The 12619-nt window shown below is 50.3% G+C and overlaps 1 protein-coding gene across 1 annotated transcript in view; it reads left to right on the top strand.

The window, feature by feature from the left end:
- Window positions 1-1394: 1394 nt before the first annotated feature.
- The window catches only part of LOC122366366 (homeobox protein six1-like), a 69453-nt gene continuing 58228 nt past the window's right edge, over window positions 1395-12619 (top strand). The window contains exon 1 of the mRNA XM_043338549.1: window positions 1395-2046. Coding sequence (XP_043194484.1) covers window positions 1418-2046 — 629 coding nt within the window. The 5' untranslated portion in view covers window positions 1395-1417. The remainder of the gene's footprint in view (window positions 2047-12619) is intronic.

Genomic DNA, 12619 nt, shown 5'->3' with positions numbered 1-12619 from the left:
TGACTTCGGCCAAGAAAAATGCGTCAGCTGATCATTGTCATTTCTGCCACTTGCGTGTGGTGAAATGGGGTCATAACTTATAAGACGGCTTTTTCATATCAATTATTTTACATAAAATCATATTTCAAACCATAAATAATGTTCGACAGCCAAATAAAAGAAACAATACCAATACGGGCTTACAGTTTAAGGCTCGACATTGTGTTGTCTACGATTAGACAGCTGATAACTCATTCCCGTACGTCGTATGGTCGTAACACTATAATGACCTTTGCTTATTGTCACAAGTGCGCCGCATTCGCGATTGTTGCCCGACGCCTGTTTGCAGGTGAGCCCACTACATTTGTTATACATATCTAAAAACCGAAAAACTTTTAGGCGAAAAAGGCACTATTCCAGGCCCATTTTTGATTTTTTTGCGATATTAGGTAAAAACAGAAGCTTCTTATCCTAGGAAAAATAAAATGGGAAATCTTTCAAAGGTGGCACACTACCTTTAATGTAGCCTGTACTATTACGTTTAGACATCAACGCTGGCAAATCCAAAGAGGAATGGGGATCATTTGGAACATTTTAACCTCCTGAATCACCCGATATCGACGAAATTTTGCCATTCTCCTGAAAGGAAAAGAAAAGCCAAGCAACTTTTACGTTCAGAAGTTTGATTTGAATTGCACAACAAGACACGAGGAAGCGAAATCCGAGAAGCTTTTGGAAATTAGGAAACATTTTTTAGTTGGGACTGTGCTCTTTCAAGCTCAATTGCTTTTCTGAACCCACCAGTGGCCACCGGCCACAAAATTCTGATTTTAGGTAGATATGTACAATCTAGCTGGTAAAACACCGCCACAGCCAGAAACACCGCCAATCATTCGCAGATGTTAGATGACTGATTCGGTTGAGCTCAAATGGTGATATCAGAGCAAAACCAATTGCACGTCTTTTTGGGCGTAATCTGTCATATTTCTTACCAGCATCGTGTGTTGATTGAAGGATGACTATTGACCATGGCTGGTGACTGGATTACATTCGGATGAAGGATCCTTTGCTTGATGCTTCTGACGTCTTTTCGACAATTTTGTGGCCAGATTCCCCTGGATTGTCCGAGCTTGTTGTCCGAGATGTGACCAGTTTGGTCACAGAGCGTATCTCCGACAGGAACTTAGCGGCTATCCAAGCTGTGATGCCGCTATTTCAGTCAGAGTCGCAATCGATCTTCCTCGGCCGCGGCCAGCGCTGACTCGGCTCCGCCCACCGCCGACGCGTCGCGTGAGGCCGCTCAGTCACCATGGCGACGCCCCAGCGGCGGCCAATGGGCGCGCGACGGGGGCGGGGCCGGCTCCGTAACTCGAGCTGGCAGCCTCTTGGATCAAGTGACTGACATCCGATTCAGTGGTGTGCGGCCGGCCGGGGCGGCATGTTGTCGGGATTGATGAGCGACTGCGCGAGCGGGCTGTCGCTGGGCGGCGGTGCCGGCCATGTGGCCGTGCCCAGCCACCCGACGTTCGGATTCACCCAGGAGCAGGTGGCCTGTGTGTGTGAAGTGCTCCAGCAGAGCGGTGACATCGAGCGGCTGGCACGCTTCCTCTGGTCGCTGCCCGCCTGCGAGCTCCTGCACAAGAACGAGTCGGTGCTTAAAGCCAAGGCGCTGGTCGCCTTCCATCGAGGCCAGTTCAAGGAGCTCTACAAGATCCTGGAGAACAACCACTTCTCCCCCCACAACCACCCCAAGTTGCAGAACTTGTGGTTGAAGGCGCACTACATCGAGCAGGAGAAGATCCGCGGTCGACCACTGGGCGCTGTCGGCAAGTACCGCGTTCGCCGCAAGTTTCCCCTCCCTCGTACAATCTGGGACGGTGAGGAAACCTCCTACTGCTTCAAGGAGAAGTCGCGCAACGTGCTGAGAGACTGGTACATGCAGAACCCCTACCCGAGTCCGCGCGAGAAACGCGAGCTGGCCGAGGGCACCGGCCTCACCACCACCCAGGTCTCCAATTGGTTCAAGAACCGGCGGCAGCGGGACCGGGCCGCCGAGCAGAAGGAAGGGTGAGTACCCGGGGCTGGGGCGATCCAAGGCGGTCACCAAAACCTGAGATCCCTCAGAACTAGAGTAACAATGGCGATAGTTGGGCGGACAGCTGGTCGACATATCACAGTTATTCAGTGTAAGCTACGACTTATAACGCAGTTACATGTGAAGACATTAGATCAATCGAGTAGAGTCACCAGCCGAGCACCTGGTGTTGCCCAGGGTTCATCCTTTGGACCACCTCTGCTGCCGGTCGCCGCAGGATTGGCTTCCCTCCAGAGAGATGTGCGTGCCGTACTCGCTATCCCCGTACCCAGCGTGCTGGCATTGGCAGTGCTCCAACGTCGCTGAGTCGGTCCCCTTTGGTGCAAAGAAAACATAGTTCACACCTGCCCTCGTGCGTGGCTGAAAGCTGGCAGACATCAGCTCATGTCAGCTGGACGGTGTCAGGTCTTTGATTTACGTCCCGGAGGGCTGTATTTGGAGTTTGGACTGTCCTACGCACTTTGGACTGTCCTACATCGTCGTGATCATATATGATCACGATGAGCTGCTTTTACCGAGAATGACATTTTTGCAATGCACCTTTTATTTTTATCATCACTCAGTTTTACTTCTCCCTGTTCTGTATCACATAAATAGGTATAATTCCCCCCCCCCCTCAGTAATCAAATCACTCACGTCATGTGTAATTCATTGTAATCCAATCCCCACCTCCATCCTCAATGCATCAGAGTCCACCCACTCTAGAACGCAGAGTCTGTTTCAACTTTCAGAGAAAGCAAAGCAAAACGTTTCAGTGACAGCGCTGCTTTATTTTCAGAAGGAGACGGAATTGAGACCCATTCCCATGCGTCATTTAAATCTTTATCCTGGACCTCCAATCAGCCGTTCGAAATACTGAGCCATCGTGTTTGTCTTTGTGTGACTGGCTGCTGTTTGGCCTTGCCAGAGACAATTGGCATCAGGTTCGATTTGTAAAACACCCGAGTGAAACAACAGCCAAGGATCCAATGCCAAAATCCTGACTGAAATTGATTCGCCAACAGTGACGCCAGTGTCGAAACTAGCCTACTCACAAACAATCAACATGACATTGGTACGATGTTAAAGCCACGCTCAATTAGCCTGAGATCCTCTCGTGGCATTAGGATAGTGCCAGCTGGCAAGAACACAAGCGCAGTGTAAATGGAACTCCCCGTATTTGCCGAGTGGGATTTACATCGTTTCCAATGCTCATTTGCTTTTCCATTAACTGTGGCTGAGAGTCCTCCAGGTATGTAATTTTAATTGGTCGTTACAATTACCTCGATTTTATTATTTGTTACAAGATCTCTTGCCCCTGTTGTGCGTCACCATACTCGATGGTATTCTAGTTTCTACCATACCGCGGAAGGATCCCATCCGTACACCGCCATACCCTGTCTGCACTCCACCGCCCGGCCGGCTGTGCCCAGCCTGGATCAGCTGACTGGCCCGGCCAGCAGCCTACACTGCAGTGCAATGCAGTGCAGAGATCTGTATAAAGTGTAAACACTGCCGCCTGCCGCACCCACGGCCCCGTGCAGGGCCGCTGGCCGGATGGACCGCGCGGGGACGGGGCTCCCGGCACGCGGCGGGCGCGGCCGGGGTGGGATGGGACTGGAGCAAACCGCTGCCAACAGTGTGGGAAGCTCGGGAAAGGCGGGGATGATGAAAAGTGGGGTGTTTTAATATTTGCTGAGCTAATGAGACGAAATTCTAATAACGCTGGATGTTGTAACGTGGTAGCGGTGCTGATAAAAATAGAATTACTGTTGAGGGCTAAGCGCACACCAGCTTGCTGGTTTATTGCAACAGAAAAAACCGCTGCCATGTCAGACTGATAGATGGTTTAGCTGTGGTGCTGGCTGCTTTTTATGATGTCTTGGGCCGTACCGTTACGGTGGTTCCCTCTTGTGATGACTGCTCTAACTGTCAACGGTTCTCAGACCGTGACAGAAGTGATGACGCTCCCCGGATGACGCTCCTGATGACGCTTCACGATGACGCTCTAACGTGACGACAGCCTCCTCGGGGAAGAGAGGCGGGGCTGGCCAATGAACTCAAGAGCGTTGAGAGCGGCTCGCTGTTGATCTGGAATCCGACCTCAGTTCCTGACCGGTGATTCACGTTTGGAAACCTGTAAGCAAACGGAGTCCCTGATGCCCAAACACTCTTGAAACGACTTGATGTGGTTAGAATGTTGTCACTGATACCGGCTCTACTCTTTGTTCAGATGCCAGATAAGTGTGTCATGCCAGGTGGGATGTTCTGTCCAGCTTATATTACACTTCTCGTCTCAGGTCCAGTTGTAGCTCACCGCAGGTCAGGCCAGGTCAGATCAGGTCGGTTTACGTGTCATGTCGGCTCAGGCAGATGATCCCAGTTCGGGTCAAGTTCATGCTGTTCACGCAGCTCGCACTCCCATCGCCGTATGTCGGGTGTATTGAGTGCCGATCTGGGTGAAGGTTACCCAAACACCGCCGAATGACCGTGCCCCTCCCCTCTCCGCCGACCGACCGGGCGCCTCCGGTCCGCCGTCCTGTATATTTGTCTTCCTGCGCGCCGGCCGGTTGCAGCCGCGCCAGCCGCGCCCCGTCGCCGCCGTCGGCTGTCGCTGCCGACGGCTGTGATTCAGGCGGGCCGACGACACCGACGTCCGCTCACGTGCGTCCCAGCTGCCGCCGCCGCCGCCGCCGAGCCCGACGGCCCGACGGCGGCGGCGGCGGAGACGGCAGAGGCGGCGGCGGCGGGCGAGTTGGATTGAGACGAGCCGTTTGCTGTGAAGGGTCGGCACCCGACACAGGCTGGGTTTGCGAGTTTAGCCAGAACAGTGTTGAGTGTATCTTCACACTGACCCAGCGAGCCATTCTTATATCTCCCACCATCAATTCTATCCCAGACTCTACCAAACAATCTTCTTCGGGTCTGTCTACCCGTGGTATGAGTCTGGAAATCTACCCGCCCTGGGTCGTCTGCAGTGTGCGATGGGAGCCGTGTGCCCTGTCAGTGTGCAGCGGCAGCGCGGACCGGGTCGGAGGGCGCCCCGAGTCTGGTCTCCGGTGTCTGGTGACCTTTGTTGACTGCACGGGTGTCTGGTTACAGAGTGCCGGCTGGACGTGGTGTCCAGTCTCAGAGTCGACCGCTGCCGAGTCATAGAACATGAGCGGTACGTGCCGTGTGCATATATGGTTGAGGGATGTCAGCTGGTATGTGGGCAAGTGTCGTGTCAACAGGATGCATTTCCACTATCTACCTCTGGTCTCTACTCCACGTAGGTTTCAGAGTTAATATAACTACTGTAAAGTTGCCCAGTTGAATCTTCAGCTCCACGATGTCGAAGACATCCAAAGCTAGCCTTTACAGCTCCTGCATCCCCAGCAGCTATCCTATCAGCCACCCGATACGCCTCAGGGCTCTCTGTTGGATACAGTTGCAGTGCGTCGCCCTCTCCCAGTCCCTCCTCGCCTCGGACAACGACTCTGAGTGGGTTCGAGTGAGGCCATCCGAGGCGGTCGGGTATTCTTGGCACAGCTACCGCGTGTGTCGCCCGCTATTCCCAGTGCTCCATTGCGGTAGTGCCGTGCGCTGCGGGCCTTGGTCGCTGCGAGGGTGCCGCGAAACCCGCGGCGTCTGCTGACCGTTTTATGGGACGGGGAGCGGCTAGTCACAGTCCAGACTGCGTGAGAGGCTTGGTGGGCCATTCATATTGATATGTGGTGTAAAACAGTGATGGTGGATGTTTGATGCGATCCTCTTAGGCGGTTTGTTTGCATGCTAAAGAAAAATATTGAGTAGCAGTTGAAGAAATGGACTAAACATCGAGATGCAAAGCATTGTCATAAACTGATATGCCTCCAGAAAAAATGGGCTTTGTTTGCTGGACTGGTTCTTCAGGCCGTGCTATGCCGTGCCGTGCCGTGCTGTGCCTCAGGTGCCGTGCCCGTTTGTTCCGTGCCGTGCCTCCCGGGCCGTGTCGGGTGACGGCGCGGTGCCTGCGCCACCGGTCCGCCGCCGCTGCGCCGGGACCGCCGCCGTCTCCGCTAACGAGTACCTCTCGCCTGCGCTGTGTTTGTTTATAAATAGCTCCCTGGCCGACTGCCGCCGCCTCTGACGCTGGGGAGGGGCGGGGAACCAGGGGAGGGGCCGGGGCGACACCCGAGACGAGCTCCCACGCAGATCGGGTGCCCGCCTCGCGCCCCTCCCCTCCCCTTCCCCAGCGAGGTGGGTCTATTTTGACTGCAAATACTTGACGATGTGATGATGAGGTGATGGAGGACGAACTGAGAGCGAGTCTGGAGAGATGGCCACTTCCGAGCGGCTGCAACCGAGCTTGCAACACAGAGATTTGTGGTATCTGTGTTAGGGAGGAGTTACTGTATGTCGAATGAGCTAGGGTCTGCTCACAGAAGGTTGATAGATGTCCATGAAATATGCCATCACTCAGGTTAGCAGGGGACGGTGATGAATCGTGATAAGTTGCCTCAATTTTGGTGCTCGCTGCTCTGTGCAACGCCAGCATGTGATCTCCATCAATTCACACTCGGAGCAAACACAGTTTTCAAATAGACGCTTGAGAGTGATGCATGTCCCTTGTAGGCAAAGTGCTGGTTTGGAACGTTTGAACAATTGAGGGTAATGATGTGTGATATCGGAGACCGTGATATTTTCATTTGAAAGTTATTTTTTTATGCTAATTTAATAATAAGTACCTAAGTGCATACCAATATAATGGCTGATGTTTCGCTGCATGGCAAACAAAATTCTACTTTCCCATTTTTGTCTATCTATCGCTTTTCTACCAACCAATCTATGTATTAATTTTATAAATCTGAAGCCACCACTTCACTGATAGCCGACACATCGGCCAGTGTTACCAATGCCACTGCTTCATTACATAATTTCGAAGCGTCACGGTGTCACTTGTATCATTGTGTCACATTGTCTGCATGACATTCTGTGTTTCCCGGGCATTGTAACGGGCTTCAGCGCATGCCCCTCCACAGCCGGATGCGCTACGCAGTTGGGCTTCTCCAGTCCCTGCACCATGTAATGAGGCGATTGATGGGGAGGATGGGGCGGATGCAGCACCGTTTTCGGTATGGGTACCAGCACGTTTATCAAATATAACATTATTAACTAACCCTTCTGTTGGATGCTAGCTGGGGCAGAGAAGTTTTTGAAACTTCGAAAGATGATAAAGAACCACTTTTATCAAATGTTATGCCGCTATTTGTCAGTGGGGGACTGTCCGCTCACTGCACTAACTCGACTATTCGTCCGGTTACTATGTACTAATATTCAATCTACCATTCGGTATTGTTTTCATAGAGATTGGCATCACACATTGCGTCAAGCATAGTTCCTGCGTCTTTAGTTTCCACGATCTAAAAATTATTCGAATAAACCTTGAACTGGATTATTATGTTGTAGGAAAATTACAATTCACACAAATAATCTGACAGGGCAATGGAAATAATTGCATCATCCTGTCATTTTCGCCGCTGCTGGCCTGTTTCTACCATTTCGCTAAAGAAACAACACGAGGTAGCCCTTCACCAAATGATAACAGCTGAATAGCCTGTGCTGAGTGAATATAAGTGGCTGGCGAGCGGCGGGCAGCCAAGCGCCGCTCCAAACAGCATTGTTCTAGATAATGAGAAGGCCGAATCAGTGGAGCCATCAGCTAGTCTGTAATGGCTCGACGTGTGGCGGAATGGCAGATAAAACTGCGCCGAATTCCACAATTATAACCCATTAGCCGGGCCGTACAGACAACTAGCGGCTAGAGTTACTGTGACCCACGCGAACGGCCAATATTAGTGGGGAGCTGAATGGGCGGGCGGCGGCGCCGCCGGCTGACTGGATTGTTCGCCAGTGCCATTACCTGAGTGGCATTGCAGCGGTTTGGTTTGGTTTGAATGGTCAAGGTAGTCGAGGCAGAAAAGGTTTGAGTTTCGCCGGTTGTCAATGGAAACTCTAATCGCGGAATAAAGTCGTTTTGGATTCCGATGGCGATGTGTAGCAATAAGTACGCACGCATAATGCATTGCGTTGGCCAGTGTCACCGCTAGTATTTTCTATTGCGTCTTTTGCATGCAAATTCAGTAAAAGATGGAGATGGGCCATTCAATAGCATCAATAACGTGGCTTTGGAGGGCGATTTGAGTTTTGGACGGCCCGACACCATTATTTTAAGCCCGCTGTGCTGCTGAACGACCCGAGAGTAGCGAGAGGCACTCCAGTGACGTTTACTTGTCAATAACAAAACGCAAATAATATATTGTCCTCTTCGTTCGTTTAAGCCTTTGGTTGTTACCAATCATTGAGTGAACGTATGTCCTTCCTTTGGTCCATTCCCACAAACAGAACACAAACAACATCTGAACATGAAGCTAAACTTTTCAGTGTGTTTCTGTTTGGCCTAGAGTCGACACCAGGAAATATGCCTGATCATTGATCATGTTTAAATTACAGTTGCTTTTTAAGGCCATATTGACAGGAAGTGGTATTATGAAAGTTTCCTCGTCTGGATATTCGACTGTTGAGAATCGGTGTATTTCATCAATTAATTGATTTCACCAATTACCCGTCAAAACTGGGCCGCCTTACATTTAAAATGGCCGAAATCCCTTCATGCGGTTCAGGTAGTGTCCATCTAAACCCGGAACAACCTCTGGCTCGTGTTTTCAAGTCCTTAGCAGCGTAAAGCTAACATCATTAGAACCTCGCACTGAAGCCATAAGTGTAGAACAAACATTTCAGACCACTTAAACCGGGTGGTTCGTGACACCTCCTCTGAGCAACATGGTGCGGATTAACGCCTGCAATTTCCACAAATGTCGTCAATTTGATGAAGATTAGAGCGAAATTAATGAAAATCCGTACTAATAAATGGCGCTATGGACATCACATGTCTTTCAAACAACTTCCGCCATTTCAGAACAAGTTTGCAGCACCATAATGAGCTGAGTTAAATCACATATATTTGTCTATTTCTAACCGATAAGAGGAGGTAAGATGGCGTAGATTTTGCCCAACATTTTCTGACTTTCTGCCAACGTTACGTTTTTCAGTCAGGGAAAAATGCTGGAGCTGAAAAAGACCCTTGACGAACTGTCTATGTAATATTGGCATGGAAGCGTGTTGAGTTACAGGCTATTGTAGGTACGTATTGCATCATTAAACAAATGCGCGTGCTGCACCAGTTCGTTGTTACCACTTTTCCTTAGTTTTGCTTTATCATGTTTCGAGAACCTGTGCAATAAATATGTCGTGGTATGCCTCCACAGTCCACGCATCTGTTTTCATGCTTGCAACAATTAATTAATTAGTGAAAAGTATTCCAAAAGGCTTCCTGTAATGAAGTTTAGGCAGAACACTGATGCGATATTTTTCATTTGCGTCTCAGTCCCCACTCATTAGCTGTAGTGTTCTAACGTGGTGTAAGCCACTGCTAAAGCCGTATTTGCGTCCATAAAACTCGCATGACGAGTCCATTTGCACTAGTTGCTGCAAGCTCCGTAATTGCCTTCCCATTTCCTGGCGGAGGACCAATTAAGCCCGGTTTACATCAGATTTGCGGCTCCCGGTGTTTGGGTGCAGGCGGCGCGGGGTCGGACTGCAACCGCTCCCCCCGGCTCACGCCGCGGCTCGTGGGTCAGGTGCTGGCGGCAGCTGTAGGTCACGGCAGGGAGCCGCAGCTGGGTCACGGAGCAGAGTCCGACCTCGTTACGGGCCGACCAGATTTCGGCAGAGATGCAGGTGGTAGCCACACGGCGTCGGAAGTGGGAGGCGCGTCGTGCTCCGATAGCGACATGTGACGTGTGCTTTATCATATCGATAGCTGAAACACCTGCTCATAGTGGCAATTATTGTTTCTGAACGTGAAGAAAGCCATAAAACTTTGTGTTACTCACGTTTTGTGTCAACACTCCGGCTGTGCGTCGCATATGCCAAAGAATAGGATCACGTCGGTCTGTCTGCGGCTTATATTAGCAGTGTCTGATGATATCTTTCGACCACCCAGATCGCGCCCGTATTTCTTTTGTACTCAGCTGAGTGCAATGTTACTCGAGAGCGTAATCCTCATTACCAGTACATTTTTCACAATAGCTGCCGGTAGCGCTCTTGCTCGATCATATCAAACGCCTGAATGGCGCAGTATTTGTGTAAGCAGCGTTTTTCTCTTGCACTAATCGGTCGGCTGAGTAGATCCGAAATCATCTGCCCACTTGCAGCGCCGAACAATACGGCCAAATCAGCGCCGACCGAGCACGTCGAAAATTGACACGAGTCGTGTTCATCAGCACTTGACATCTCCGTCGGGGTGCCGCCCACGCAGAAACACGCGTGCACGGCGCCTAATGGGTGGTTCGAGTCGTTCGGCGCGACATCTGACTAGTGCGACGGTCCACGCCTCAATTTTCGACACGATCTCCGTCTTAGCGACATTTGCTGAACGCATTCGGCGCGATCGCAACATCCAAACACGGTGTAATGCGCGTGCAACTTTCGACAAAGGGCGTAGCCGATATTTCGGTGCAGTAATCAGAGTAATCAAGGGATTAAGCCGGCGCGTATTTGATCATAGAGGTGAGGAGACGTCGACGCTATAGCCGGCGCATTGCGGCGTGTGAACTTCGTTGTGGGCGTTGCAGGCGACGTGAACTTTATAAACGATGATGATACGTTAACCCGCGCCCCGTTGGGCTCTGCCGAGCAACGCAGAAATGGCCCCCCAACGCAGAGTTGGGGGGCCATTTTGGCCCCCCCCCCTAAGATCTCGAGAACCACGCAACCTAGCGACAAGCGGCAAACGGTGTTGGATAGCCCTATCAGGGAACTACCTTGTGACCCAATTTTATTGACCCAGGTCAAACCGATGACGTCACAGGTCAGGTCAAAGGTCCAATTTTCACCGTTTACAGGCTTTTCAAGAAATGCGTTGTAAAATCGAGTAAAATGCATTTCATTGAAAATCATCGATGGGGAAATGTTCTTCAAACACATATTTTGCTATTTGAGGTCACTGCTACCAGGTCAGGTCACAGAGGTCAGGTCACTGGGGGGTCACAATATGAAAGTGTCGTGTGATACATGTTTTATGACCTATACATGACAAATGCGATTATGTGGGTGAGGCAGCCTTTGGGGCCAGCTAAGGTCACGTTTTGGTTAAGGTCAGGTCAAGGTCAGGTCAAATTAGGTCAAATTTCAAAGTTAATATTTTTGCATAAAATGCGTAACGAATCGATGCAGCTCGTCACGGGGAGTTCAATGGTGGTCTTTGTTTTGCCGTACGTGGTCTAGAATCACTAAAAATTGAGTTCAAAAATTTGACGTCATCATTTTTGAAGTTTTTTCGCTATAACTTGGCCAAAAAACGAGATATCGATCTGAAATTTGGTATGTATATAGAAGAGCGCAGGGACTATCGCATATATTCCGGTTTTTTCGAAATTCGGATTTTTTTTAGTTTTTTTTCTAAAAAAAATCAATTTTTTGAATTTTGGGGGGTCATAAACCCAAAATTTTGAAAATCCGAGATAGCAGTTTTGTAGCGCCGCTTTTTGTCTACTAGACCATATAAAGAACTTTGAAATTGCTTGATAACTGTAGATTTGGTGAGCTTTTCAAGATTGCATGTTTTTTGCTCATTTTTGCTCGAACATGACCTCAGTTTGACCTCAATAACTCCTGACCTAAGGTGACCTAAGACTTGAAATTTGGTGTGAAGGTGTCAAATTGATGCCCGGGAAGGTACTGAAAATTTGGCGGCGCTGCGCGCCGCCGTTTTCTTGCTATTCAGGAAAAACCACAGGGGGGTAAAATTGGCCCCCCCAACGGGGCGAGGGTTAAGAGGACGTCGTTGATTTTAAACGTTCTTGGGAACATTTTGAGGACGTTAGAGGACGTTGAGGGGCGCCCTTGTAACACGTGAGGATGCTTCTGTTCGTCTCTTGATCGGTTTGGCTCACACCGCACGTTTTGTTGGCGGTTTCCCACGGAGACAGCGGCCACAGGTAGCGACACATCTGAGTCGACCTCTCGGAATAGTTACGCGTGGCTTTAGCGGCGCTCGAGCGTTGCTCTGCAGCGGCACCCTGAGCCGATTAGTGACACGATCAGCTCTGAGATTGGCGTTTTTTGGTGCACCCGACACCGGACGGGCGGGAATTCCGCATTGGCCGCTGTCGAAAACACCTGATCCGCGCCTGCTCTCCCGCGCGAGTGGGTCGGTATTATCAATGGTTGCTCGATTCGCAGAATTGGGCTTGTTCCCGAGGTGTTGGCCGAAAGTCAACAGAGAATAGTGTGATGTGGTGCCGCGAGAAATGCCCAAGCATACCAATACTGCGAGGAAGCGTGTTATTCGGCTTCCATCGCTATTGTCACGAATTGTGGCGAGTTGTGCCATTAGACACGTATCAGGTACTCATTAAATTTACCTAACCAGCGGGCTTTCTGTCGTGTGCTAATGTTTGCATTAGGGTAAGTCGTGACAGTATGCCAGACATTTTGATGTCAGTCGTGACGTCTCTCATTCTCAAAAGTAATGTGCACGGA

Source organism: Amphibalanus amphitrite, unplaced genomic scaffold, assembly GCF_019059575.1.
Source record: "Amphibalanus amphitrite isolate SeventyFive unplaced genomic scaffold, NRLGWU_Aamphi_draft 000800F_arrow, whole genome shotgun sequence".
Classification (NCBI taxonomy): domain Eukaryota; kingdom Metazoa; phylum Arthropoda; class Thecostraca; order Balanomorpha; family Balanidae; genus Amphibalanus; species Amphibalanus amphitrite.
This window is presented reverse-complemented; position numbering and strand designations above follow the sequence as displayed.